This window comes from Cloeon dipterum, chromosome 3 (genome assembly GCF_949628265.1).
Source record: "Cloeon dipterum chromosome 3, ieCloDipt1.1, whole genome shotgun sequence".
Taxonomy (NCBI): Eukaryota; Metazoa; Arthropoda; class Insecta; order Ephemeroptera; family Baetidae; genus Cloeon; species Cloeon dipterum.
The window spans coordinates 12128125-12152503 of NC_088788.1; the positions used below are offsets into that span (position 1 = coordinate 12128125).

Below are 24379 nucleotides of genomic sequence, written 5' to 3' on the forward strand. Positions count from 1 at the left end.
AATAAAAAATCGGCCGTTCGGAACTGAAGGCAACACTCACTTGGAAGTGCGGAAGAAAATGGCGCAACCGTCGACGTACTTGCGCTCACTCTCCGACATCGTCTTGGCGCGCGACTTTGGCGAAAATATGCCGTAGTAGCCGTCAGCTTTCAGCTCTGGACGGAAGAAGTTGTAGAATTGATCCGTTTCAACCTCCTGCAGCGAGAAGAAAAATATAAATTTTGAGCTATTTTTTTTTCAAACAGAGCCGAGGACTTACCTGAAGACTGATTATGTCCGCGGCGCAGGACCTGATTTCCTGGATGATGCCCTTCTTGCGGTACTCCCAGTTTAGCGCCCAGCTCGGGCAGTAGCCGTACATCTGCCTGGTGGCGTACTTGTCGCACAGCACGTTGTAACACATCACCGTGAAAATGCCTGAAAAACACGCAACAAATGAAACGTGAAATACGAAAACAGCTTTAAAATGCAAATACTGCTTGTATGTAATGAATGTTTGTGCTGTGCATTGTTCCATTTATTTGCGTGTGGAACATTTCATATTGTTCACTGTTATGAACATCCTTTTTACTGGCATCTCGAAATGTAAAATGCTGTAAAAAGCTTTAGAGTGTAACTTTCTTGAACGTCTAGACAGTATTTTGCTCTTTCAAACGCATAAAAATGTGATATTTAAACGACGTACGCTTAATTTTTTGGCAATAAAGCTGTCCCGTTAAATTCTGTGTAAAAATAGCCCTCTTAAATAGTCTCTAAACATTAATAATTTTGAAAAAATGTTTGTATTGCCAAAATTAAGGCAATTTAATGGGATAATTTACTAAAAAATATAATTTACTCCGGAAATAAGTAATTCTGGCAATTCAGGTGAAAGGTCTTGAAATATTTACTCACAGGCAGGTCTGGTCTGGTCCGGCTTGCTTAAAAATAACCACTGTCGTTGTGGGGGCTGCGATGCAACAACTGCAACAAAAGAAAGGAACTTTCATTAACAATCATTTATAAAATAGCATTTTGTAACGATCTAAAAAAACCTTAGGTAGAAGTCACGTCTGATTTTTTTAGAATTTTTAAAGCTTTAATGTGGCATTAATACTGTTCACTTTGAAAAATTACCCTCAAATTTTTAGATCCATTGGTTTTGGAACAAAAGACCAATTTCTTCGATGGAAAGCAATTTTTCATCACGGAAAGTCTTTACTAATAACGTCGTCCTGAATTTAATATTTTTCCGCTTCCAATAAAATCGATCATTTAATCGCACTTGGCGTGACAAATCCAGAAACTCCTTTTTTCACGCATTGACACCTTCCAGCTCGCTCGCTCACTCCCGTTGGGATGCGGTCATTATGTATGCACTTAGCTCGAGAGACAGAAATGATATTATTGTTACGGCACGGGAATGAGACTTGGCGAGAAAATGGAAATGGACGAGGCGGCCGGTCGGTCGGCCGACCGGCGAGTGCAGTGCAAGGTGCGACGCAACGCATTTTCCGATCGAATTCAAATTTATGCCACTTATATTGAGAGCAGCGCGCAGCACAAAGAAGAAAGGCATGGAAATAATGGGATTTGAGCCGCTTTTTATCGACTTTTGTGCAACAGACAACAATAAATTCTGCGCGCTCGCTCAGGTGGGCAGACGAGTTTGTCCGGCCGCGCGCAGAGATGAATTATACACGAGGCAACACTTCTTCTCTCGCAGGTGCATTTTTCACTCGCAGCAAGACTGCGCAATCGGATTAGATGCTGCTGCACCGTACGTAATATTTTACGGCCGCCGCCGATTGCACTTAAGTGGTTCGCTCGCTGCTCTCTCAATCAGATTTTTTCCCTCTCTCGATCCTTTATTGTTCCCGCGCTCAAAATGAAAATCACCTCCCGCTGTAAATTATCCTTTACGATTTCAGATGAAGTGATTTACTGATATACGGTCAACATGCGATTGGCAAAAATACATTTACGTTTGAATTCGTTTTTCATTTCCCTGTTTAAGGTCGACAAATCGAATTGTGTTTAAAAGCAATGAGTAAAATGTTTTGTCATCATAAACCTTTCGATTGATATTTTGGCTTGGATCACTTGGATGTATTGGCAAATTTTCATAAAAAATATTGCCGATTTACTTTCTTGCAATTACTTGAGCAATAAAAAACCAAGCTCAATTTGAAGAAAATGTCAAAAATAATAATAACGGTGCTGTAAAAGGTTTAACCAACATCACTTAAAGAATGTTCTCAATTTTATATATATTTAATTCATTGCTGTATTTTAGATATGAATGATCAAATTGTTAGCAATAGCCCCCAACAGAAAGATGCCCCAAACCTTCCCAAAATAATTATTTTGGTGGTATATATATATATATTAACTCAAACCAGACCAATCTCTAGCTGAGGAATACATAAGTCTGGTTTTCTTTATTATGCCACAGCGTTTAGATTATTAGAGTGACCATGCAACAACTAGTTATTTTATCAGCAAAATCTGTGGGAGAAGAACATAAAACCTGGTTTGCAAATTCCGCCCGTCCAGTTTCTTTCTATTGCTGATTTTAACCAGGAAAAAGCCAGCAAGAAAGTCCGGTTTTTCTGGATAGTAGAAATTTTTATGATCGGGGAGTTTGTTGCGTGATCAATGGCTCGGAAACTTGCATAAGGAAAATGAAATCAAGGGTTTCGGTGAATTTAATACGCGAAGAATTACAAGAAGCCTGAACAAAAATAAACTGCAATATTTCTTGAGTTAATCTTGACGCATAATATCTACAAAAATTGGGTTTGAATGATTGTTTCCAAACGATATTTTTTTTGGTTATGGCGTTAAGTTATCCTCATACAATGCTTTAAACTCAGTTCTTTAAAACCAACTAGTTGAATATTTTATTTTAAATCGAATTATATTATTTTTCAGGATATTCATTTAAAAAAAAATATATATATAAAACGGGACGCGCAAAAAACTTTCAAAATGAAGAGTTAATTGAGAGATCACGTCTTCGGAGCGATGGTTTAATTATCTTATTTTCAAACAAAGAATTTTGTTTCCTGCATCAAATCAAGTTGCCGACAGCGCCTGTCCGACTTGTGACAGCTCCGCGTCCGAATTCGAAATGCAGGCAGACCTTGAGAGCAACACACACTCATATATGTCCGAGGAGCGATTATCTTCAGTCGGCCTGGTGGGGGCTGTGCGAGCGAGTTATGCGCGCAGACAATGCGGCCGAAACAAATAAATAAGCGAGAGAGTTGTAATGGATGCTTCGTGACCGCCGCTCGCCGCTTTTCCGCCCAAATCGACCGCGTGCAGTGCGGGCAGTGCGCGAAAGGTGCCTTTTGCACAATCCACACTGCAGAAGAGCGGCAACCGGGGTCACCGAGCCCTCTTTGACCCCAAGTGTAAATATATGTACTTTCACTACTGCTGCTGCTAGATGCTGACGTAACGCGCGTTTTGTGCAAGTGCATGCGCTCGTTTGTAATTAGCGTCTCGCGCTCGGCGAATAATGCTCGCTCGCCAGACGCTTTGTTCTCCATCTGCAGCAGGCAGACGGAAAGATTAATAGTCGCTTTCGCAACAAATGCCGATTTGCATAAATCCTCTTCGATTCAGTGGGTTTTTTCGTCTGCTCGAACTTTGACTTTCGGAGGGGGCAATGTTCAATTTAAAGCTGGGGGATACCCAGTTCTTTCCTTTGAAGAAAAAAATCACCTGACTAAATTTTGTGTTGGAAAGGCAATAAAAAATAAGTCATTTAAGGCTTTGATGTTTCAACAAGTATTTTTACTCCTACGAGTCTCGTAAACCATCAGAGTTATAATTATAAAGAGTAATGGGTGTGATATATAGTAATAAGGAAAAGTCGTTAAGTGCGTTCAGTCTTCCAGTTAAGCAAGAAAAGTATTGTCTGCTTGACATTAATTGTCCTTCATTTTAGAGATGCGTTTTCTTGTTAAAACCACGGAAGACCTTTGCGTGCACAAATGTGCTTAAATAACAATTTGATAAGCAAAAAAGTGAGCAAGCAGCATGACTAAAATGCCATTGAATTTAATTGAGGAAAAATGTGCACAAAATAATTGATCAATATGTTAAAACATATTTTCAAAGATCATAAAATATATTCAAAAAGTTGCAAAGAAATTTCATTGGAGCGCAAAGAAACGTTCCATCCAATCAGCGCGTGAGAAGAAATTAATTTTCTCCATCAGAGAAGCGGAGAAAATGGATTTTACACTTAACCCCAAAGAATTAGCGAAGTGAGTTTGGAGTGAACGCGGCGTTTCGCAACGAATGCATTTTCTTTACTCGTCAGTCTACCGCCGCCGCGTATAAGACGATTGCGCACTTTTGAAAAGGCTGTTAATCACCGGGTAATCTTTATTAGCAGCTCCTTCGACACAACTACTCTCGTGTTCAGATAAACAACGCCGGGCCGCTGTGGAGAAAATCCTCCCGGCCGACGCTGCCGGTTGCTGCTTCTCGGAACTCAATGGCGAGAGCAGAAAACCTCAATGGGCGAATTTGTTTTGCATTTTGTTCCCAGCTACACGCATACATGCTGCGGACGAGCGGAGGCAAAACAAGCAGCACGCCGCACCTGTGCGCCGGCTTTTCCTCGCCCGCAACGTGGGAAAGTGATTTTGTGTTTGAGTTAAACATTAACAGCAATTGGTAACGTCATTAATTATTAAGAAATTACTTGCAATCTCTTTAAGGCAAGGCAAATCCTTTCTGTAATGAAGGCGAACTAAAACATTTTCAGTCGGCAAAGGCCACATTTAGGGACAGCTAGAACATTTCTCGAATAAATGAGCTTCAAGTTCATTTAGAGAGAATTAGAGAGAAGATAAAAGGGACAGTTTATAATTTTGCAACTAACCACTTAATCTTTAAAAATGAATTTAACCTTTTGTCACTTGTTATGGATGTGGGACGAATGAGGCTGTTGCTCAGCTAACACAAATTAAAAGTACACTTTGAACTTGAATTTATGGTGCCATTATCACATTTAAATTTACCCAACACTCTAAATGTTTTATTCGGCACCAGTCACATCTTTATTTTCTCAGGGTCAGTATGCAAACAATTTCTTTAAGTTACATTTTTTCATTTTTAAATAATTTTAACATTTAAGCAAATTTATGAACGTCTGGAGCTAAAAATCGGTGGATATTTAAACTGGCGTGTTTTTTGTTTTTTCAACTGAATGATTTTGAGTTTTTGTATAGAGTTCATTTCTGGGTATCGCCAGCTTGTTTATTTTTACGATTCACAATGCAAGCAATCATTATCTTCAGCGAGCAATACAATCGGGAACATTGTTGGCATTCTAAAACAGTTTGCCGGCACTAAAATGCACCAAGGTCCCCGACGCTTGGCTACATTAAATTTTGATCTTGGATGCCCTCAACTCCTCGAGTTGCATTATACGAAGTTATGACGGAAGACGATGAAAATAAAGATAATTCGCTGCCTTATTCAATTTGCCGCGAACCCACGAGTGCAATTTGCATTTTTCAATCAAACCCTCCATATTGTACGGTGCGCGGGGCGAAATGAATGGAGTCGGCGTGACGCAAAAAGGCGAAAAAGGCGTTCTCGCCACTCACGCCGATAGCAGCGGCGAGCAAAGCAAGCGAGCAAAAAATAAGTCAAACACACCTGTCAGAGCGTCTCCCTTTTATACTGTTCGCAAGGTTAAAGTGCTCCGCGATCCTACTCAAACCACCATCATCATCATCATCCTCCGCCGTTGTTTCGCAAGCGCGACATATTTGCACCGACGATTCCTGCCCGCGGCCGCGGTGGAAAGAGACCATCTTCTGCTAATTATATGCTAACGAGGCAGGTTGACAAGTTTTCGGCCGGATCTTTCCGCGCTTTTCGGCGAACCCGCACACGTTACATAAGGATGTCCAGCGCCGGCCGCGTTGCCCTTGGCCGTGGCTGCAAAGGTGAGCGCCAAGGCCAGCTGTGCGCAAGCGTTTGCTCCTTCTGTTTGCACCTTGCATTCCGGCTCCGTGCTCATCGCGCAGAGGCGGCCGCCCGGTGCATCTGCCACGCGTTTTTGGCACAAGACCTCTCCATCAGCTGCCAAATGCGAATATGATTCGTACTTATGAGAGTAATTGCTCTCAATTTCGGCTTAAACTCTATTTATATATTAAACTTGATTTTCTTCAGTCAAATAAATTTAAGATCTGTGCATTTGTTTTAATGTTAAAATTGAATTTCTTAAGCGGATCGATTATCAATTAGTTCAAAGTCTACTTATGGTGAATTTCTGTCTGAACTCTTCGAAGTTTTAAAACCTTTTTTGGACTTAAATTGTCGTTAATTGCCAACTAATCAACTCGAAAACAAGTAGCTTTTACTCAACAATCCATCCCAACAATTTATTTAATTACAAAATAGCGAAATATTTTACCTTAATAGGAGGTCTTTAAAAGCAATAATATGTTTAAAAATGCAAGGTTTTGTATCAAACACTTAGCGGCAAGGTTTTCATTGACTTGCAATTAGAACAAAAGATGTCCTTATCAACTTAAAATTATTTTTTGCTGTTCTGGCCAATAAACTGTACGATAAACAGATCTAAACAGGAGGACTTAACAATATCCTTGAAAATAAAGGCAAACCGTGCGAAAACGTAATTATGCTTTGTTGCTGTTTACGCGTCAGCAATCATCTATTTTAAAAGCGCAACACCAGTCAAGGTGGTTAATGGTTTATTGTTAGTAACTCGACGCAGAAGAGTTTCGGAAAAATAATTTTTTCCTTACAATTAATGTAGATTTATCTCTTAAGATTGGGTCAAGCACCGAGAATATTGGCTTTTAAGTTTGATTGATTTTAAGTGGCAATCATTTTCTGCTAGCTGAAGAGTTTTATTCAGCTCAAATCTCTACAAGAAAAATTGAAATCAGCCATGGAAATGTTCCAGAAAATGTTCAAATTTTGCAATTTAACCATCGCTTAGTCTTGTTTTCGTCAATGAACATTGCAAAGGTACCAGATTTCACAAAAAAACCTTGCTTGGGCTGAAAATGCACAAGTCAGTTCGTTGTTGTCCTGAAAATAATTTTCAACTGGTATTTCTTGATAACCGAGAGGCTTATTTGAAGCGAGAGTAAGGGGTGCCGTCAGCGATTTCTTTTGTTTTATTTCCAAGAGCAGTTAACATTGACTTATACCCTACAGCATGTTTTGTTTTCGAACAAAAACTGTTTTTCAACCTTCAGTGAACTCAATTGGAATTCGCCAACAGCTTTATAGCATCAATCCAGCACATTATGTAAACAACACATACAAAAACTGCAATCAAAGCAGCGTCGATCCAAAAATGAAGGCTGTGCCAACAAACAAGCAGCAGTGTCACTGACCACTCGACGCAGAATTGGAGTCTCTGGCGAGATAAAAACAATCAGCATCAGTCTGTCCGGCTCATCAATAGCCCACTTGTTGGCAGCGTGTGTGTGTGTTTTGCGAGTGCGGCGTGGGCTTTACCCTTTTATTCCCGATGCCACGAGCAATGGTAACGAGCTGCTGATTAGCTGAGAGCTGCTTTTGATTGCGTCGCAGCATGCAAATGAGTGGCTGGGCAGATGAATGGCCGCACGCGCGTCATAAAAGCGTCGCGTTTATCGCGATCGCACGTCGCAATAAATCCACTTTTAATTGCCAACGAATTGGGACACTGAGTGAGTGAGTTTTCTGCCCGAGCCGCATGCACGGGTAAAATGGATTTTATGCACCTTTCCATGTGCGTGCGACACGACGATCCTATCTCATTAAACCCGAGAAACGGTCGTCGTTTGTCTCGTTTCCACGGAAATGTTGCAGTATTATTACAAACGTGCTGAAATTGCAACTACACTCTCCCTTTACGTTAATACTCGTGTGCGGACAGACGTTTTAAATTGGATTTCTTATCTGCCTTACCATTTACATCGGTTGTTATAAATAGAGGCAAAGAAGAGTTAGTTGTTGCACATTTTATTGTTTCATTCGGTTGCAAACTACTTGCAATGGAAAGAAGGATTCCCAGCCGTTTTAGACGCTATGTGATTCTATTTGTCTTTCTGAACAGGGCAGTGCTTCATTTTATGAGCGATTAGATTTTTACAAAGCATGAAAATCTCTCCACCAACTTTTAGAAAATAAATCACCACGGCATAAATTTTCAATTAAGGCTTTTAAATTTCTGTTGAACGCTAACCTCGAAATTCAATTTTGTTATGAAAAATTGATGAAGCATATTTCACTTTTAAAACTCTCGCATTTTCTTTTGCGGTTTAGGTCTGAGATGGGTTTTATGCTAATTTTCCCGTAGCACAAAGGTCAACTAGACTTGGCTGGCAAAAGAAAATTGATTTCAATCCATCAAAAATGCAAAGTATCTGAGAGCGAAAGAATGCAAGTCGGTGGTATTCGCAGCGAATCCATCAGCTCGTCTCGGAGGCCTGGGGCGTCAATTTTAATTTTTCACTCGCGCCTCTCCTTTTGTCAGAGTGATCATCATCGTCGAGAATTGCCCGAGTGATATCACACTCGGCGGCTCTTTTCGCTCGCACTTGGCAGCGACGGCGGCTATTATTAACGCTCGCACACTGCCTGCGTTCGAACATGCATAAACGTAAAATGGCAGAAAAGAAGCCGAGCCGAGGATGGGAAGGAGTGAGTGAGTGAGTAAAAGCGAAACGAGCCAAAGGTGGCAATGGCAACAAGTGCATCTGCGTAATTACATAATGCGCTCGTACAACGCACTTTGCTGACCTCAGCTGCCATTGCCGTTGATGAGCGCGCTCAAAGAGGCCATTTTTTATAATTGCTGCAAACGCAACGAATTCAATAAAAGCCAAGACTCTGCAAATGAAATTGAAAATTGATCACCATTAAAAGAACATTATTCCTGATGAATCGTTTGATAAATAACAAAAATGCTGTGCACGCTCGCTTCAACTTTATTCACTTTGCTCACTGGTGCCGTTATATTTATAGCAAGAGGCGTGAAGGAACATTATCTAGCGCAAATAATTGTTGTCATACGGGAAAATATTGGTGTCATGCGGACATAAAACTTGGAAATCATTTTTTATATTAGTGCAGCTGCAGCAGTAGTCGAGTTTCATGATATCGCCATAATATTTTATTTAAAACTGAGCGAAACTACCCATTGAATTGAGCGGCCAAAATTTTCATAAATTAATTCTAGCGAGACAAAAAGCATTGAACGAAGTCCTTGTGGCTAAAAATAATTACACATCCGGACTATAAGTAATTACTCTAATTCAAGACAAAATTCCCTGATTGCAGGGGTCGAGCATAATTTGAATAAGCCGAAAAAAGAAAAGCGGAAAGCTTTGCATGTTGCACGCTGCATAAATTAGAATAATTTGAACTGCGTCTGTGAGCGGAGGCGTTGCATAATAACAATCGGGCGCGTTAATTAATCAGAGCCGAGGAAATTGTGCCGGTCGTGTTCGGCGCTCGACGAGGGTGCACCGCGCGAGCACAATAAAATTTAACTGCTGAGAGAGCGAGCGAGCGAGCCGATCGTTATCTGCGATTTCGCTCTCGCGCTAATGATCCAGCGCACTTGGATTTATGAACAGCAGGTGTGTCTTCTCGATAATTGCATACTCTTGTCTTGCACTCGCACAGATTTATTGCCGGCCAATAATATTCATTCTGCTCGCTCGCTCACAATGGAATTATCACAAATTGGCGGAAAAACGACGCTGATGCACATGATCCGGCATACATTGAATTTGTCGCAAGGTCGGGGGGCGATCGCCGCACAGATGTGTTCTCCGATTTGCACATGCACACACGCCTTTTCGCTGTCGGTCCTCGGAATTCCATTCACGGCCTGCACTTTTCAATCGACGCGGCCTATAATTGAAGATTACCGACTCTGTTCTCTCTCGGAATTATTTATAGCCGAGAAAAAGAGAGGAGCAAATTTGCAGCTCTCCGTTCATGTTCTGAATGCTCGGCGGAAAAATACAACTGAGAGCATGTAGGAGTAGTCGTTTTTTTCTTGTAAATGTATATGTATCGATCTAGAAACATCAAACGCGGAGCTGAACATCGCGATGAACGTGCAATTTTATTTAAAAAAACGCTATCGATGACTGCGCAACTGACGTTGCATGCGGTGAACCATTTCCATTTAAATAAGGAGTTTCTCTAAAAAGAGTTGATAATTTCTTATTCTCCTTGGAAATGAAATGAGTTAATTTAAAATAAAATCGATATCTATTTTAAAAAGTGAAATCTTAAATTTTCTTAAACGCCAAAATAATTTTATATTCATTCCCTCCAGTATAAGTTTGATGGGTGTAAATTCTTAAATAATATTAAGGTGCTCGGTTGAATCGGTATAAGTGCGATTCAAACGAATAATTTCGATTTTTCCTGTTTCGCAGCGGGCGGACGTGATTGAATTGTAAGACAATCTCGACTGACGACTTGTTCAACGGCGCTGATGCGTATTGTATTTTTAACGCTCTCGTCTGACAATGGACACGAGATATCCCGTTGATTGAAAGAAATCCGGATTAGACGCGATTCATCGCGAGGCATTACACATCATCTCGTTTTGTTTTCTTTATTCTGGCATTTTTCTGGGCGCGTGCTCGGTTCCTCGTTTCATTGTGTTGCTATCTCCAATTCGGCGCGCCATAATTACATCACCCATCTTTCTCTCGTTCAAGTCCGCGAATCGCACACAAAGAGCGCGAAACGAACGTGACGGCAGGGCGAGGTTTCCGAATCGCAATCTGCGCCGCTTTTCATTCAGCTCACAAAAGGAGTGGCTTGCGTTTCGGACGGATCTTCAGGAAAACGGGAAATAAATACGAAAACAAACGTGAGGGATTTTCGGCTTAGCCTTTGCCCGCACACCGCTTTCCTCTTTTGATTGCAGTCACGCTCCCAATGTCTAATTTGCGCTAATATTTCAATATATTTCTCCTTGTCACTCACCCGCAGCAACTTTTCCTTGTTCTTTATCGCTGAGGTTTGCACATGACTTGGATTTATGCTTGGACACAATCCTATTCCTCCTCCATTGTAAATCAATCCGCATCCTTTCATCAGCATCCACATCTGCCGATAGCAATTTTTGCGGAATGTGGGTAAAAGATCTTTTATGGTTATTAAGATGAATGATCAGCCAGAGCCAGATGGTTGAGCTCAATGATTGAAAATCTGGGTTCGCCTTTTATGATTTTTGAAGCAGGTCATACTTCAAGTTGCGGAACTCTGGCTGATACCAATAAATTGTATTTTTGAGCAGCACGATTTCAACTGAAATGAATTGAAAGCATCCGAAGCAAGGTTAAAAAATTAATCAAGCTCTGTGAATGTGGCTGTATTTCAACTCAAGGGGAACAACAATCAAACGACTTCCGAATTGGCCTGAAAGACGCACTTCACACAAATCAAACAGAGGCAATGAACAAACACTCGTGTGCTGCTCAAACAGAAATAAAAAATTCACCAACGCGGAGCTCGATTTAATGTGTCCCAGTCATCGGTGACATCACTTCTCTAGGCCTGCGTTTTTCTTTCTATTTGCTCAGTTTTCGCGCCAATTCCTGGCAGACGGATCTCACGGGGCCGAGTCGGCGGATTCGTGCGGCGTGGACCATAAATTTATCTGCCGACGGCCGCCACCCTGGGCGCACGAATTCGCGGAGATGCGTCACGTGGCGTGCGGTTCGAAAGCAAAAGTCGCCACATCGTGACCCGGTGCGCGCACAATTGCGTTAATGCCTTTTGTAAGTGCGCGTACGTACGCGGCTGGGCTAGATCAGCGTCATTCTTGCTCAGCACCGCGCGGCAGCGTGTTTTGCGCTGTCAAGGCTCGATCGTGTCTCTATTTAGGTTACCCCATCTGCTCGTTTGTCATTCTCGCGGCGAGCGACCCAAAAAGTATGTGTGTATAACTAAGAAAGGAATGCATCTCGCTGCGCTGCGGTGGAAAGCTGCTGCACACATGGTGCATAACCCGCGATATATTTGCGGTGTGCGCTTTGCATCGTGGAGATAGTTACAGAATTACATTCATGAACGGTGGAAAGTCATGTTGTGCGCATTAAATTCAACCAGGCAGCCGAGAAAAGACTACTGAAGATTAACTACTGCAATCACCATTATGAATTTATTTGTAAATTTTGGGATTCCAGCCAACAGCAAAAAGCTTTCTCCTGGGAGGATTTCGTCCAATAGTAATTCTCCTTTTAAATAATAAAAAAAAACTTAGAAGGAATTGTTCATAGTTTTAAGGAGTTGTGCTATGCTTTTAAAGCACCTGTCTTATGAGTGGCTCAGCTTTAATTTCTGTTTTTATCTCCATTTACGTTTATTTGTTTTTGTGCGGCAGTAAACTTACTTTATTACAACGGACGAGCGAGGCAGCGTGCCACAAAAATAAGTATGAGTTCAATTGGGAGTGTGCACGACGCGTGATTAATTTTATATTTTTAAATTGCAGCGTCATATATTTGGTTGTGTTTTACTGCTCTAAATCTTTCCTTCTTGAATGAGAGAAGAACACGGATTTCGAAGGGAGTATCTCTGCAGTGGGGAACAACAAAGGCAGTGTTTATAAATAATGCGCACCCACATGTTGGTTAGGGAAAAATTCAAGATTTTACAACTTGGAGCCGCCTTCCTATTCAAAGGTCAAACAAAAAGATAATGAAGAATGGGAATTAACAAAATAAATCAACGATGAGCGTATCCTTTACAACGAACTAAAAGCTCAAGATGGTTTACGGATGTAAAAAAGATGATAAAAAATTCGCCATGACATGTCATAATTAAAAGGGTAAATTGCAGAGAAATTTATTTTTGCAAGAGTTATTCGCCACTTAGCATTGCCTTTTTTCAATCAAACAACAAACCATTTCGTCTGAAATTTCATCTACCACGGGACAATTCTTTGCTATTGAAGTCACGTAGAAACGCTCTTATTTAAAATTAATGATGGGCAGGTTCTCATGGGTAACAACAAATTTATTAAGTCGTGCAAATTCCAGACAATTTTCTTTCTTTAATCGATCAGTTAGCTTTAGCTCACCGGCAATCAGCGCACAGCGAGCGCGAGAGAAACCAACGGAGTGAGAGGTAACAACACAATCCTCCTGCATCGTCAGACACTTATTGATCGCAAAGTGAGTTATTCGCATCCCCATATAAAGCACTGGCGCGATGCAACGTGATGGGTGGATGCCGGCTTCATTTGCAGTGTATTCAGAGCACTCGTCAATAACAAAACGACAGCTGTAAAAATATGTTTAAACACGCGGCGCGCATGAATTAATGGAGTGAGCGTGAAAAACGCCCTTTCGCACTTCCCCCGGCAAATTGGCAATAAAGAGAGCAATAAAGAGGGAGCCATTATTTCCATTTTGCTCGATGTGCGAGCGGCCGCGTTGCTATTGTATGTAACGAGGAGATGAGGCGTGTCTGGGGTCATGGGCCCGAGTGGGCTGATTTGCATATCATCATCGCTCGCTGGCCTGCGCACAGCACACACACACACACACACACGGTTTAGAAAAATGAGACCAACGGCGCTGCTGCTGACAAACAAACGAGAAAAAATAGCCTCACTTGAATGCACAAACTTTTCCGTGGGCGCCAATGCTGCTTTACGAGTGCGACGGACAACTTCCCGAAAACGGGCATCACTCTCTGTTATTGCGCAGCACTTTGCGTTTTCGTGCAGCGGGGGAGAGAGGGACGCCGTGGAGCATTGTTCAATGACGACGTAAGAAAGCGAGCGAGAGGAATGTGCGAAAATCATGACCGACGCGCAGGATGAAGTCATGCCTGCTCACCGGCGAATGAGAAAGGGCGATAGGACGCAGGTCTTTGTTGATGTTTACATTTTGAAAATCCATGAGAGAGTTTGATTCAAGCGAGGAAGAATTTTCTTGGGATTAAGCATATTTAAATTTATAAAAAAAGCTGTTTGATTTCTGGTTTCAACTGCCAATTAATTTTGAACACATCAATTTTAATTCTAAATTATACAAAAACGAGTTTCGAAGATTTGATTTTCGTTAAAATAAATCTTAGGATTTTTCTTCATCGTTCTAGAAATTTATAAATCCCAGCTTCTTTGCGGGCATTGACATAGTCAACTAATTGCTTTCATTTAACATAAACTCAATGCGAAATACGCTCGTGCACGTGCGAATCCTTGGCCGTTTTTCCACCAACGCATCCTACGCAGGGGAGAAAAAAGGAAATAGACGTCTTTCGCTGTGCATCCCATCCGAGCACAGGTGGGGCTGACCACGTGCCCACAAGTTCAACCGGCATTTTTCACCCACCGGCTCACCCACTCTGATTAACTGCGGATTCGCCCTAAATGCCTCGCCAAACGCGCAGAATTTCACACTGTGTGTTGTATTAAAAATGGCGTCTGTCGACGCAATTTTCAAAACAGATTATTTACTCGTTTTTACCCTGGTGTGCAGCAGTGTAATTTATTTTTATGGCGCGGAAGTTTTCATTCCCGGCGCGATCAATGCCAGGCGCGCGAGCCAGTGTCGGTTGTTGTAAATTAATCTCATTAACTCGCCTCCTTTGATCGTGAATCGCATTGTCCGTGATACGATCTCGCTGGGGCAAATAAAGCGGAGCCTTGGCGCGATCCACTCGAGCGGATCCCTTTCTTTCTTTATGTGAGTGTGTATGTTCTCTCGCAGCAACGACGCTAAACGCCAGGCGCCCTGCGCGCGTGGGTGCGTGCATTCATTAGGAGGAACTCGTTCCCAACGCACTTTTTTCGCCAGCAAGGGCACAAAATCTTGGAGACGAGTTTTTTTCGTTGACGTGTATTTTTTTGTGAGCGAATCCACAATAATCTTTTAATGCCTGTCAAATCTCATTGTGATGTTGGAAGCGTCGAAGACAACATTTTTGCACCTGTACGCAAATTTGTATGCATTTATAAAAGGAAAACGGATAGTGCTAACTACCTTTCAGGAAGTGACACTTTCATGTCCCCTTTTAAAAAAAATTAATGGAAAAATACCAGCATCAACAGTAATTTTCTCTATGTTTGCGTTTTTGTTGGACTAATATTTTTAATAAACATGCAGTTCTACAAAGGAAAAAGTCGGTTTATCTATGAAATTATCAGATTGTTGTCATTTTTACTTCTTTCTTTAAAGAAAAAGAAAATTGAAAAAATGTGTATCCTCCTATAGTTTTTCAACACGTTAGTTTTGTACTATTTTTTTTTTAAATTTAACCGTTTGCCTTTCTTTTCCACCTGTAAAAAATTAAGACAAATATGAAACCGTTTGATCTAGCGGTCAAAATTATTTTCATTTTTGATATCTTCATGGCTCCGGTAAAATAATTTTAAAATTGTCTTTTCTAGGCCAACAAAATAAAAAAATCATTTTTCAGGGATTTAATCAATTCCATTCAGTCAAGATTTCATCTTGCAAGACGAGGAAATTTTATGATTCAGAATTTCCAAGATTTCTTGAGTTTCGGCCAAATTTATTTCCTTGCAAATGTTCCTCTGTATATGGTTGAATGGATGCCAGCAAGCACTTTGCAATGGAGGAATTTCACAGAGAGACATTCACCAATTTGACGACGAAGAATCGCTTTTAAATTCTCTCGCCGCATCAATTTGAAGAGGTTTATCTGCAATCCTTAGAAGCATGTCATCGCGGACTTAACCCTTTCTGAACTCACTTTCTAAAGCGCTGGCTTGCTACTTGAAGCCAAAACGCCGCCAAGCGAGGTGATAACGTTCCTCGAAGCGACTGTGAGCGGTTTATTAAAATAATCGGATCAGGGAAGTGTACATACACACACATAATGTATTTTTTTCCAAGTATTTATGTGATCAGATAAGACGGCGATGACTCTGGCTCTTTGTTTCAAGTCAGGCCGACGGCAACGCCGACGATGACGTTATCATTCGCTCGCTTGCTCGTTCACCTGCGCGTGCGGGGGCGCGCTTTGAGCCAACGAGCGACCGAGCGTGCGTTGCGGGACCTTGCTTTTCATTATTATTATTGGTACGTGTTTATTTTGTTGCGGCCCTTTGGACGCCGTCTTCAAGCAATGTGTTCGCATCGCGGAGAGCGCCGGGCGCGGTAGGCAACCGGCAGCGCGGCTCTCCTCGGCGGGAAGCGAACATCCCACTGTCTCTCTCAACTCGGGTAGAGTGAATCAACAGGTGCTGGCACGGCCATTCAGCGGAGGAGGCGAGCTCCTGCTCTGCGTGGAGCACAATAAAAGCCAATGTTTACGAGCAGCCGAGAGCTGATCTCCGATTAATATTTCTCAGCAGCGGGAAAGAGAAACAAGTTTGTGTTTTTGCCGCCGATAAGAATGGTATTGGCAGAGTAAATATTTAACTTGAAAAGGGGAAATACTTTATCTGCACAGCGTTGGGAATGACGGATGACTACTTATAACAATTTAAGGATTATTTTAGGAGTAATAGATAGATTTTGCTGCTTTTCTTTAACTTAAGAAAATAGGTCATCAAAAAATTATATTTAGACTCATCCCAATACTTTTCTGAAAATTTGTATTTTAGTCAATAATATTCCTTTGGCATCAAATAATTTGAATTACTAGTTGCAATCAAGTCACCATATTTTACATCAGGCCTTCAAAATTAGATTGTGGTTAAAGAGGTCAACCAAATGAGTGAGTCAACAGAATATATTCTGCGCGTATTTAAATTTTTTTTATAAATTCGTTATATAATTCCTTAGAACTTCCCACATTAATTTGGGATGTATGCAAGGATTCCCTTTCATCCAGGATGTAGTAAAGGAAGTGAAAGCCTTGGATTGAAAAGCGTGAAGATACCAAACCCCCCGAATCGTGGATGAAATAACGGCGATTTTGACGCGCGGCGGAGGCGTAAAAAAACGAGCGCAGAAAAGTCATTTTGTCTGGCGGGCACGGGCAGGAAACTCGTTATTTTCTTCTCCGAGCACGCGATACCGACAGACCGCCACTGTCGCGTCTTTTTTCATTATTATTATTTTAATTGCGCCGGCTGAAAAAGCGGCAGCGGCAGACGAGCGAATAAATAAATAAATAGGCCGCCGTGCGAGCGAGCAAGCGAGCGAGAGAAAGTGATAAAAGGCCCCGTTATGTGCGAGCAGACACAGTTTCCTCTTCTCCCTGCTTGGTCGCCCTCGCGACTGGCTGGCTGGAAGCACCGTGTGACCCCATAATATACCTGCTTTCCAAATCGGCCCGCTACCGCCGCCGCCAGCGACTTCCCCGGCTGCGTCCATATGATTCACCTTTGTTTTGGTCGCGCCACAATCATGCCATCGAGGCTTGCGAAACAGAGATTATATATTTTTCATGGACGTTCTCAATCTTTTCTTCACGAAATCCAGCGTTACTGATTATTCTAGGAAATCAGTAGCAGCAACAACAACACTTATGAGCCGAGCATTTGGTTGTTCTTTTTATAAACGACTGCTTGGAAAAAATTGCGAACTCTTTTTAAGAAGAGTCGATATCAGTGGCACGAACTTACAGGTTAAATAATTCTCTAGTAAAGTGATCGTCAACGGATTCAATTTTGATTGAGTGAAGAATTTAATCATCCGTGAAAGCACGTTTCAAGCTCTATATATTAACGAGGAAATCGATTGCAATCTATTTATTACAAAGGTTTTCCTTGGGTTGACTGCTCAAAACAATCGACTGATACTGAAGAAATAATTAAGGCAGGTCACTGTCGTGGTTCTCAACATAATCGGAACATTAGTCTTTTTAAAAATTGTTTTCACGTACCCCACTTGAACACTGTCATGACTTCAGTTTTAGAATCATAAGATAGAATTGTGATCAGGATTTTTAAAATCACCTGTTGAAAAGACTTGGGCTTAATTAGCCTATGCATTTGCTGGATAAAATTCTTTACGAAAATAATGACTTGTTAAAATCATTTTTTTTTGCAAAACCCTTTTTCTTTCGAAAAAAGCTATCATTTCGAAACAATCTGCTTTCTCACTTAATGTTATAAACCTAAATTTAGCATTTTCCTACCTCCGGGCGGAAACCAACTAATGAAAGAGTTTTCTGCACAGCTCTGATCTTACCTGTGAACAAAGAAGCATTAAATGAGTTACAAGTCGATTTTATCCTTTCCATCAAAATACAATCACGATGCGTAAAACGAGAGCGGAACCAGTTTTCGTTCAAATCAAATCGTCGCATCCGGACAATCATAATGTGTCGGAAAAGTGGTGCAATTAAATGAGCAATTTGGCGATGCTCTCGTCCGATAAAAGAGTTTTAAAATTCTAAGATTCAAGAGAGCGCGCGCAGCAGAAATAAATAGTGCGTGCGATGCACAACAAAAAGACGCGCGCGTCAGCGTCCAACACTTTTCCCATTATTCGCCGGGGAATTTTAGTCGGTGAGAAAGAAAAAAAAATTACTCGACACCTGCCAACAACAGACGTCCTTTCTAATCATTAGACTAGTTAAAACGGAAAGAGTGCGACTCGGTCGTAATTAACGAACTTACTCTCGGTGCCAAATTTGTTTCGGTGGCCTGTTTTTCTTTCTCATTAAATAGCGATGATTGCTAAACATAAGGTGTAATTTTCACATTCCGACTCAAGATATTCCACGAGGACCAGAAATTTGAAAGTGTGAAATATCCTTCGACCAGCACAATATGGAACTAAGTTATATTGACCGCTTTTACGTGGTTCTAAGAATGTCTGCACATGTCTGACAATCATAAAAGAGGCAAAACCTGATGAATCCCTATAAAAATCATTCAAGCCCGTCAAAATTTGTTTTTATCTTCCGTGAGCGAAGCAAGAAGAACATGAACTAACAATTAGAGTGTGTCCCAATCGCAGGACTAAGTTATCAAATATTTTTGAGGATAAGTACACACAATGACTCACAATCAGAGCCTTTCCTTGTTCCATTTTCCACAAATCCAGATAGGCCCGGTGACTAAATAAACCATACATTCACAGCGCACTTTATCACTTTTTCCTTGCGAGATAATGGAGCTGAGCAGTGAATCTACTGCTTGTGATTTAATTGCGTCGCACACACTCAAAAAAGATAACACACGTGCATTGTGTGCAAACACAACACTATCGCAGCTGACGCACTGGTTCGAATTACACCCGGTGCGAAACTTGGGGTGCTTCGGCTGACGAAAAGTAGGTTACGAAAACTAGAGATTTTCCGTCCATCGGACGGCCGAGGAAATTTGATACGTTTCCAAGCTGGCACGGAAAATAATCCGTTCTCACGACGGCCCTAGAGGAAGCGATAGTAGCGTTCAAACTATTAGTATGTGAATCAAACGAGACGCGAATGTGTGCCGCCGTCTCGTGCACTTTTGTCTCACTGACTCGGAACAATCAGCTGACGAGAAACGAGACTTTTTACAAGTGTACTCGAGTTACATAACGAACAACAATGACAACTACTGTTTCTTGACATCTTTTTAAACGGCGGTCTTCTTTTTCAGCTCTCTCGCTCCCGGTCATAACACACAGACCGATCGCGGCGGCGGCGGGGTCTCTCCGCCTGCATTCGCAACTGGGACGGTCGTGGCGAATCTGGAGCGCTTTTGTATGCAAATCGCCTGTGAGAAATGAATCGTGACCGATGGGAAGATCGCCTTTTCTAAATGGGCCAGATGCATGCTGCTGATATTTATTTTTCGTATCTTCAACGCGAGAGAACAAAGCGTGCAACTCTTTCAAAAAGAGACACGGCTGATTTTGCTTTGTTCAACAATTGCGCAAATCTTATGGCGTGAGGTGCGAATTAAAAGCTATATTTATTTGAGTCCATGACGTCACACATTACCTGTTGTTTAAACGAACCTTTAATTTGAAAAATTTTAAGGTGCAGCGAGTTTAAATTAATAACAATGATTAGTCTAATGGGCCTTTTGGCGTTACCGAGCTTTTAACGTGCAATTTGGCCACCTGCCCGCAGGCCGTGTTAGTCTTCAAACAGTTTTTTTCCAAAACACTCATCAACAGCTGTGACGCAAAATCAGCTAGTGGTTTCAGTCTATTCGGAGGTTAGGCTCAACTGTTGGGTCAATTTAGGTTTTCTTGCAATAAAAAATAACCATTATAAAGATCAAGTTGAAACTACAAACGACTGATTAAAACTATTTTGAGGAATCTTTAAATGCTTCAGACAGATGATGTAGCAATCAAATGCAAATTTTTGCTCCACTTATCACATTCTACGAAAATTGGGTCAACGCTAAGTTTAAATTTGTTCGGATTGCAGAGAAAATTAACGCATAAATCGGCTGTATGCGTTTCAAGAGGTGAGAGCTCTGTTACAGCCTTCTAAAATTGTGATTTATGTCATTTAAAAGGAAAATTCATAGGCTGCATACCGCTGCATACCGTTGCATAGATCGCAATAATCCAGATTAGAAAAATTGACAAGCCGAGCCATTTTTAAACAAAATCGGCACAATTTAATTTATTACTTGGTATGAGGTAAATAATGGCTTACTCTGACTATCACTATGTAATTTTTTCGTTGGTTTGTGACTGTGCCAATAATGAAAATTGTAGTTCTTGGCACTCCAACTTGTATAAATTTTAATTTGCAAATATCTGAGTTTTTCTATGGGTGTGTTTAATTAGCAACAATCGCTCCCAGTTTCAGAAAGGCAGCAGGCAGCACCAGCAAAAAACTGGAGTGTAGTAAATCATATAATGGGGCAAGTGCGGAAAAATTGCCTATCGATAAATGACAAATGACGGAGCCGATGAATCGAAACAGAGCCAGGTGCAGAAGCGATCAGAGTCGAAGGGAAAAAGGAGGCGCGCTGGCTGGCCTGGAAGGAGGTTAAAAAGGAGAGGAGCTCGGCTCGCTCACTCGCTCGCTAATCAGTTGAGTGTGGTGAAACATCAGGGTCATGTAAATTGAGCGAGCGAGCGCCCGCCGCTCTTTCTTATCTGCCTGCCGGTCCAGATGCCTTGTTTTGTCTTAGCGGACCCTTTCTCCAGCAGCAAGCGACACACTTCCTGCGCTGGGCCGACCCCGTGACCCGCTTCGCCTCCGCATCCATTGCGAGCACCACCTCGCACCACCGGCTGCTGGCCGGCAAGCGTGTGGGGCATGCCCCAAAAGAACCATGCTCCAGGTGAAAAGATGCATTTGAGCGAGACGGGCATTGAGCAACACGATTCGCAATCGTGGAAGATATGATTGGTCAATCAGGCATGTCAATAACGTAACAATCATCACACTTTATGGACCGCGTTGCCCTGCGTCAGGCAAAAGTGCCGCTTGGTAGCAGGAAATGACTTTTTTCTGGTGAAAATGATTCGACACCGCCAGTGAATCATTTTTTTCCTAATGTTGCATTTCTCTGTTTCAACACAAGTTTCTGCAGGTTTTTAAGGTTAAGGATGAGTTGCTTGAATAAAATTGAGTGGAAATTGAAAAACTCCTCTGACACTTCAAATTTTTAACACCCCACAATGACAGGAGCAAAGTTTAATGTGTATTTAATATTGATCTCCTGAGAAAATTCCAATGCGTTACTGGAAGCTGCAACTGAGTTTTGAATGTGAGAAAATGACAATAATTTTACATTACTTAACTAAAGCAAACGAAAACTGACTCATTGTATTAAGATTGAATAGCAACGCCTCACAGTAGATTTCTTGATAATTAGGTTACATAAAAATAGCCTCGAAGAGCTGAGTTCGCACTTTGCACGGACATATTGTTACATATTAACATCACTTCACACCCTTGTTTCGAGTGCAACTAGGTGCCAACATTTAACTATTATTTGCTTTGAGCCTGGTGCCACTAACTGACGCATGGAAAACATAGTACGGCAAGCACTTGATTAGAAACTGTGCCGGAACAGTAAAAAATAACAGACCACCATACTATTTTCATTACTGTTCTCCACTCGTGTGTTGCACCGTTTGCACTGCACAATGCCAGTTTCGAAAATTCACATTAGCGGAAACCTTTAGAGCCGCCGGTGTTTTGATTTCGCAAGCGAGCAATAGTTGAGTTATCAAGAGAGATAGAGGGAATGAGAGAAAGAGGTGCACTCAGCACACGTGAGGACCGCCTTGGTCACGACGCCCGCGGATCGTGCGCAATTTGCTCCTCTTTTCGACATCGCTCGATTGCACGGGGCGTCGTTCACCCAAAAACTTTTTTTTGCCTCACTGCAATCAACAGGGTCGGTAGCCTAATTCGCGGGTTTCACCGTTCCAGCAGATGACATTATGATGAAGCCATCGGCTGCGTGGGCATTTATCGCACTCGGTAGCCTCTCGCGCTGTCAGAAGCGATGGGTCTCGAGGCGAATGTACGCCTGCACACTACAGTCAATACACATAATTTTACTTGGCTCCCTCGCTCGATTAGGAATTCCGCTCGCGAGGCTCGCTCGAGTGGCTTTTATCGGCGAGAGATGAGCCCGAGCAAGAACAATGGAATCATTAACAAGCCGAGTAAGCACACGTTTGGTTTTTTTTGTTTTATAACTTTTCGAGGGGGGCAGGGGGCCGCGTGTGGATCGCACGGACAGCATTCATCATCGCCACGCCCCACGACCGCAGCGTCCACACCGTCGGTCAGCAACAAAAATTGACTTCTGAAACGTCCAATAGATGCGCCACCAGTACTCGATATATAATTCACTGTCATTACTGTGATGACATTTTTGTTTTGACATGTCTGAATTTACACTCTTTCAGAAGAGGCTAGACAGTTTGTTGACTCACTAACTCACAACACGGCTCATTTCGAAATAATTCCTAAATTCAGTCATGATTAGGAGTTCAGTGTTTGACGATGTTGAAATTTGTGTCTTTCAAGTATTGAAATAGTCCTATGAGAATGAGAATTATTAATCCTAAAATGTTTTGCAATGCCTGCAAGAAATGCACGGCTATAATTTTCACTGCAGTGTTTATATCAAATCCTGGAGTTTAAATCACTCCAGACAGATCACATTTTTGATAAATTCGCCTCTTCTCCGTTTCTTATATTCACAATTAGATTTGCAGGTTTGCTCGTCGCTCGTTTATCATTTTTCTGCCAGCCAGAGACGCACTTCCATTACTAAAATGGACTCTTGGTACGGGCGGCAACATCGGAGCCTCTCTCTCGTTGGCGTCCGCGCGGACGATCGCAATGCACGATAAATACGCAATTGCCTTCGTTTATCAACCGCACTTTGCTACAACACACCTTTTTCGCTCGTAAAACACGTCGACTGCACGGCCTTTTGTCGTTTATTATTCCGTTGTTACCAAGAGCCTACCACATTATGAAGCGAGAGAATTTTGAGACATTAAAAATCTGCTTAGTGTCATTAAGAAAAAGTCATGCGAAATGCTTTGAATGGTTTTGCAAAATTCAATGAACGGCCTGCAAAAAAGCTCGTTTGCTTCTTGCATTAAGATTAAAAGCTGCAGTACACCTGTCATCAAAACTCGGATTGTATACAGTATAACTATGAATTAATAATGAATCATAATACAAAAACGGCAACCATTTTCCTGTCAGTAGACTATATTCAACTTGAATTTCCCCACACATTGCAATAAAAAATCCCGACGCCGGGGGAAATCCATCTTGATCGACAAAAAGGACCAGTTATCAGCAATGCCTCTCTTTCCTCTTAAAAATTAAATTGCGCGTAGTTAAAAAGAAATCAAAGTCATTCGCCCGCTAAAGCGGGGTGAGACAAAGGAGCACGTGATGGCGGTTATGTTTATTATTTGCACTGCGCGTGTTTGATCGGCCGCGAGACTGAGATGTTCCATTATTCGCAGCGGCACGATCGAGTGCCATACATTTATTATGATTATACACAGCTTTTCGCTCCTCTCCGATCGGCAATGACTCACGTGCGGTTCGGCGAAATGCTGTTCAGAAGCGGCAATGACGGCGAAATCGGCCGCCGCGAGTCTAATGAGTGCCCCGGAATCGAGGCAATTATTTTCGGTGCGCGGCGCCAAATTGGTGGCGAAATATTTTTGGCCAGCGCCGTTAGGGTCGTGACTGCGGCCGAACAGATCGCATTAGTTTTCGGTTTCGGATTAGAAATCCTTCCAAGAAGTCGGATTACTCGCGCGCTCATCTGTTTATTTTTGGTCCGCGTGCATCATGATTATGTTTGTTGTCAGCGATGGAAAGAATCCCGATCGCGATAATTCGTGCGCTCGCTCGCTGCCTGAGCAATAAATTTCGACTGGACGCCGATAAATCTGCGGGCGAAGTGATTGTAATTGAAAATGTGGATCATGCGGATGGAATCGAGAATTTATAGCCTTCCCATCCTGGCCGAGATAAATTATTC

General features: G+C 41.9%; 1 protein-coding gene across 3 annotated transcripts in view; it reads right to left on the reverse strand.

Moving 5' to 3' along the window:
- The window catches only part of twin (CCR4-NOT transcription complex subunit 6-like twin), a 55023-nt gene that overhangs the window by 4904 nt on the left and 25740 nt on the right, over positions 1-24379 (reverse strand). The window contains exons 1-4 of one of the 3 annotated variants that reach the window (XM_065484408.1): positions 22232-22326; positions 895-963; positions 260-417; positions 41-195 (exon numbers count right to left, since the gene is read on the reverse strand). In XM_065484408.1, the coding sequence (XP_065340480.1) occupies positions 41-195; positions 260-403 (299 nt within the window). In that variant the 5' untranslated portion in view covers positions 404-417; positions 895-963; positions 22232-22326. Of the gene's footprint in view, positions 1-40; positions 196-259; positions 418-894; positions 964-18075; positions 18097-22231; positions 22327-24379 lie in introns of those variants that run through there. The other 2 variants (XM_065484409.1, XM_065484407.1) reach the window with 2 other exon arrangements.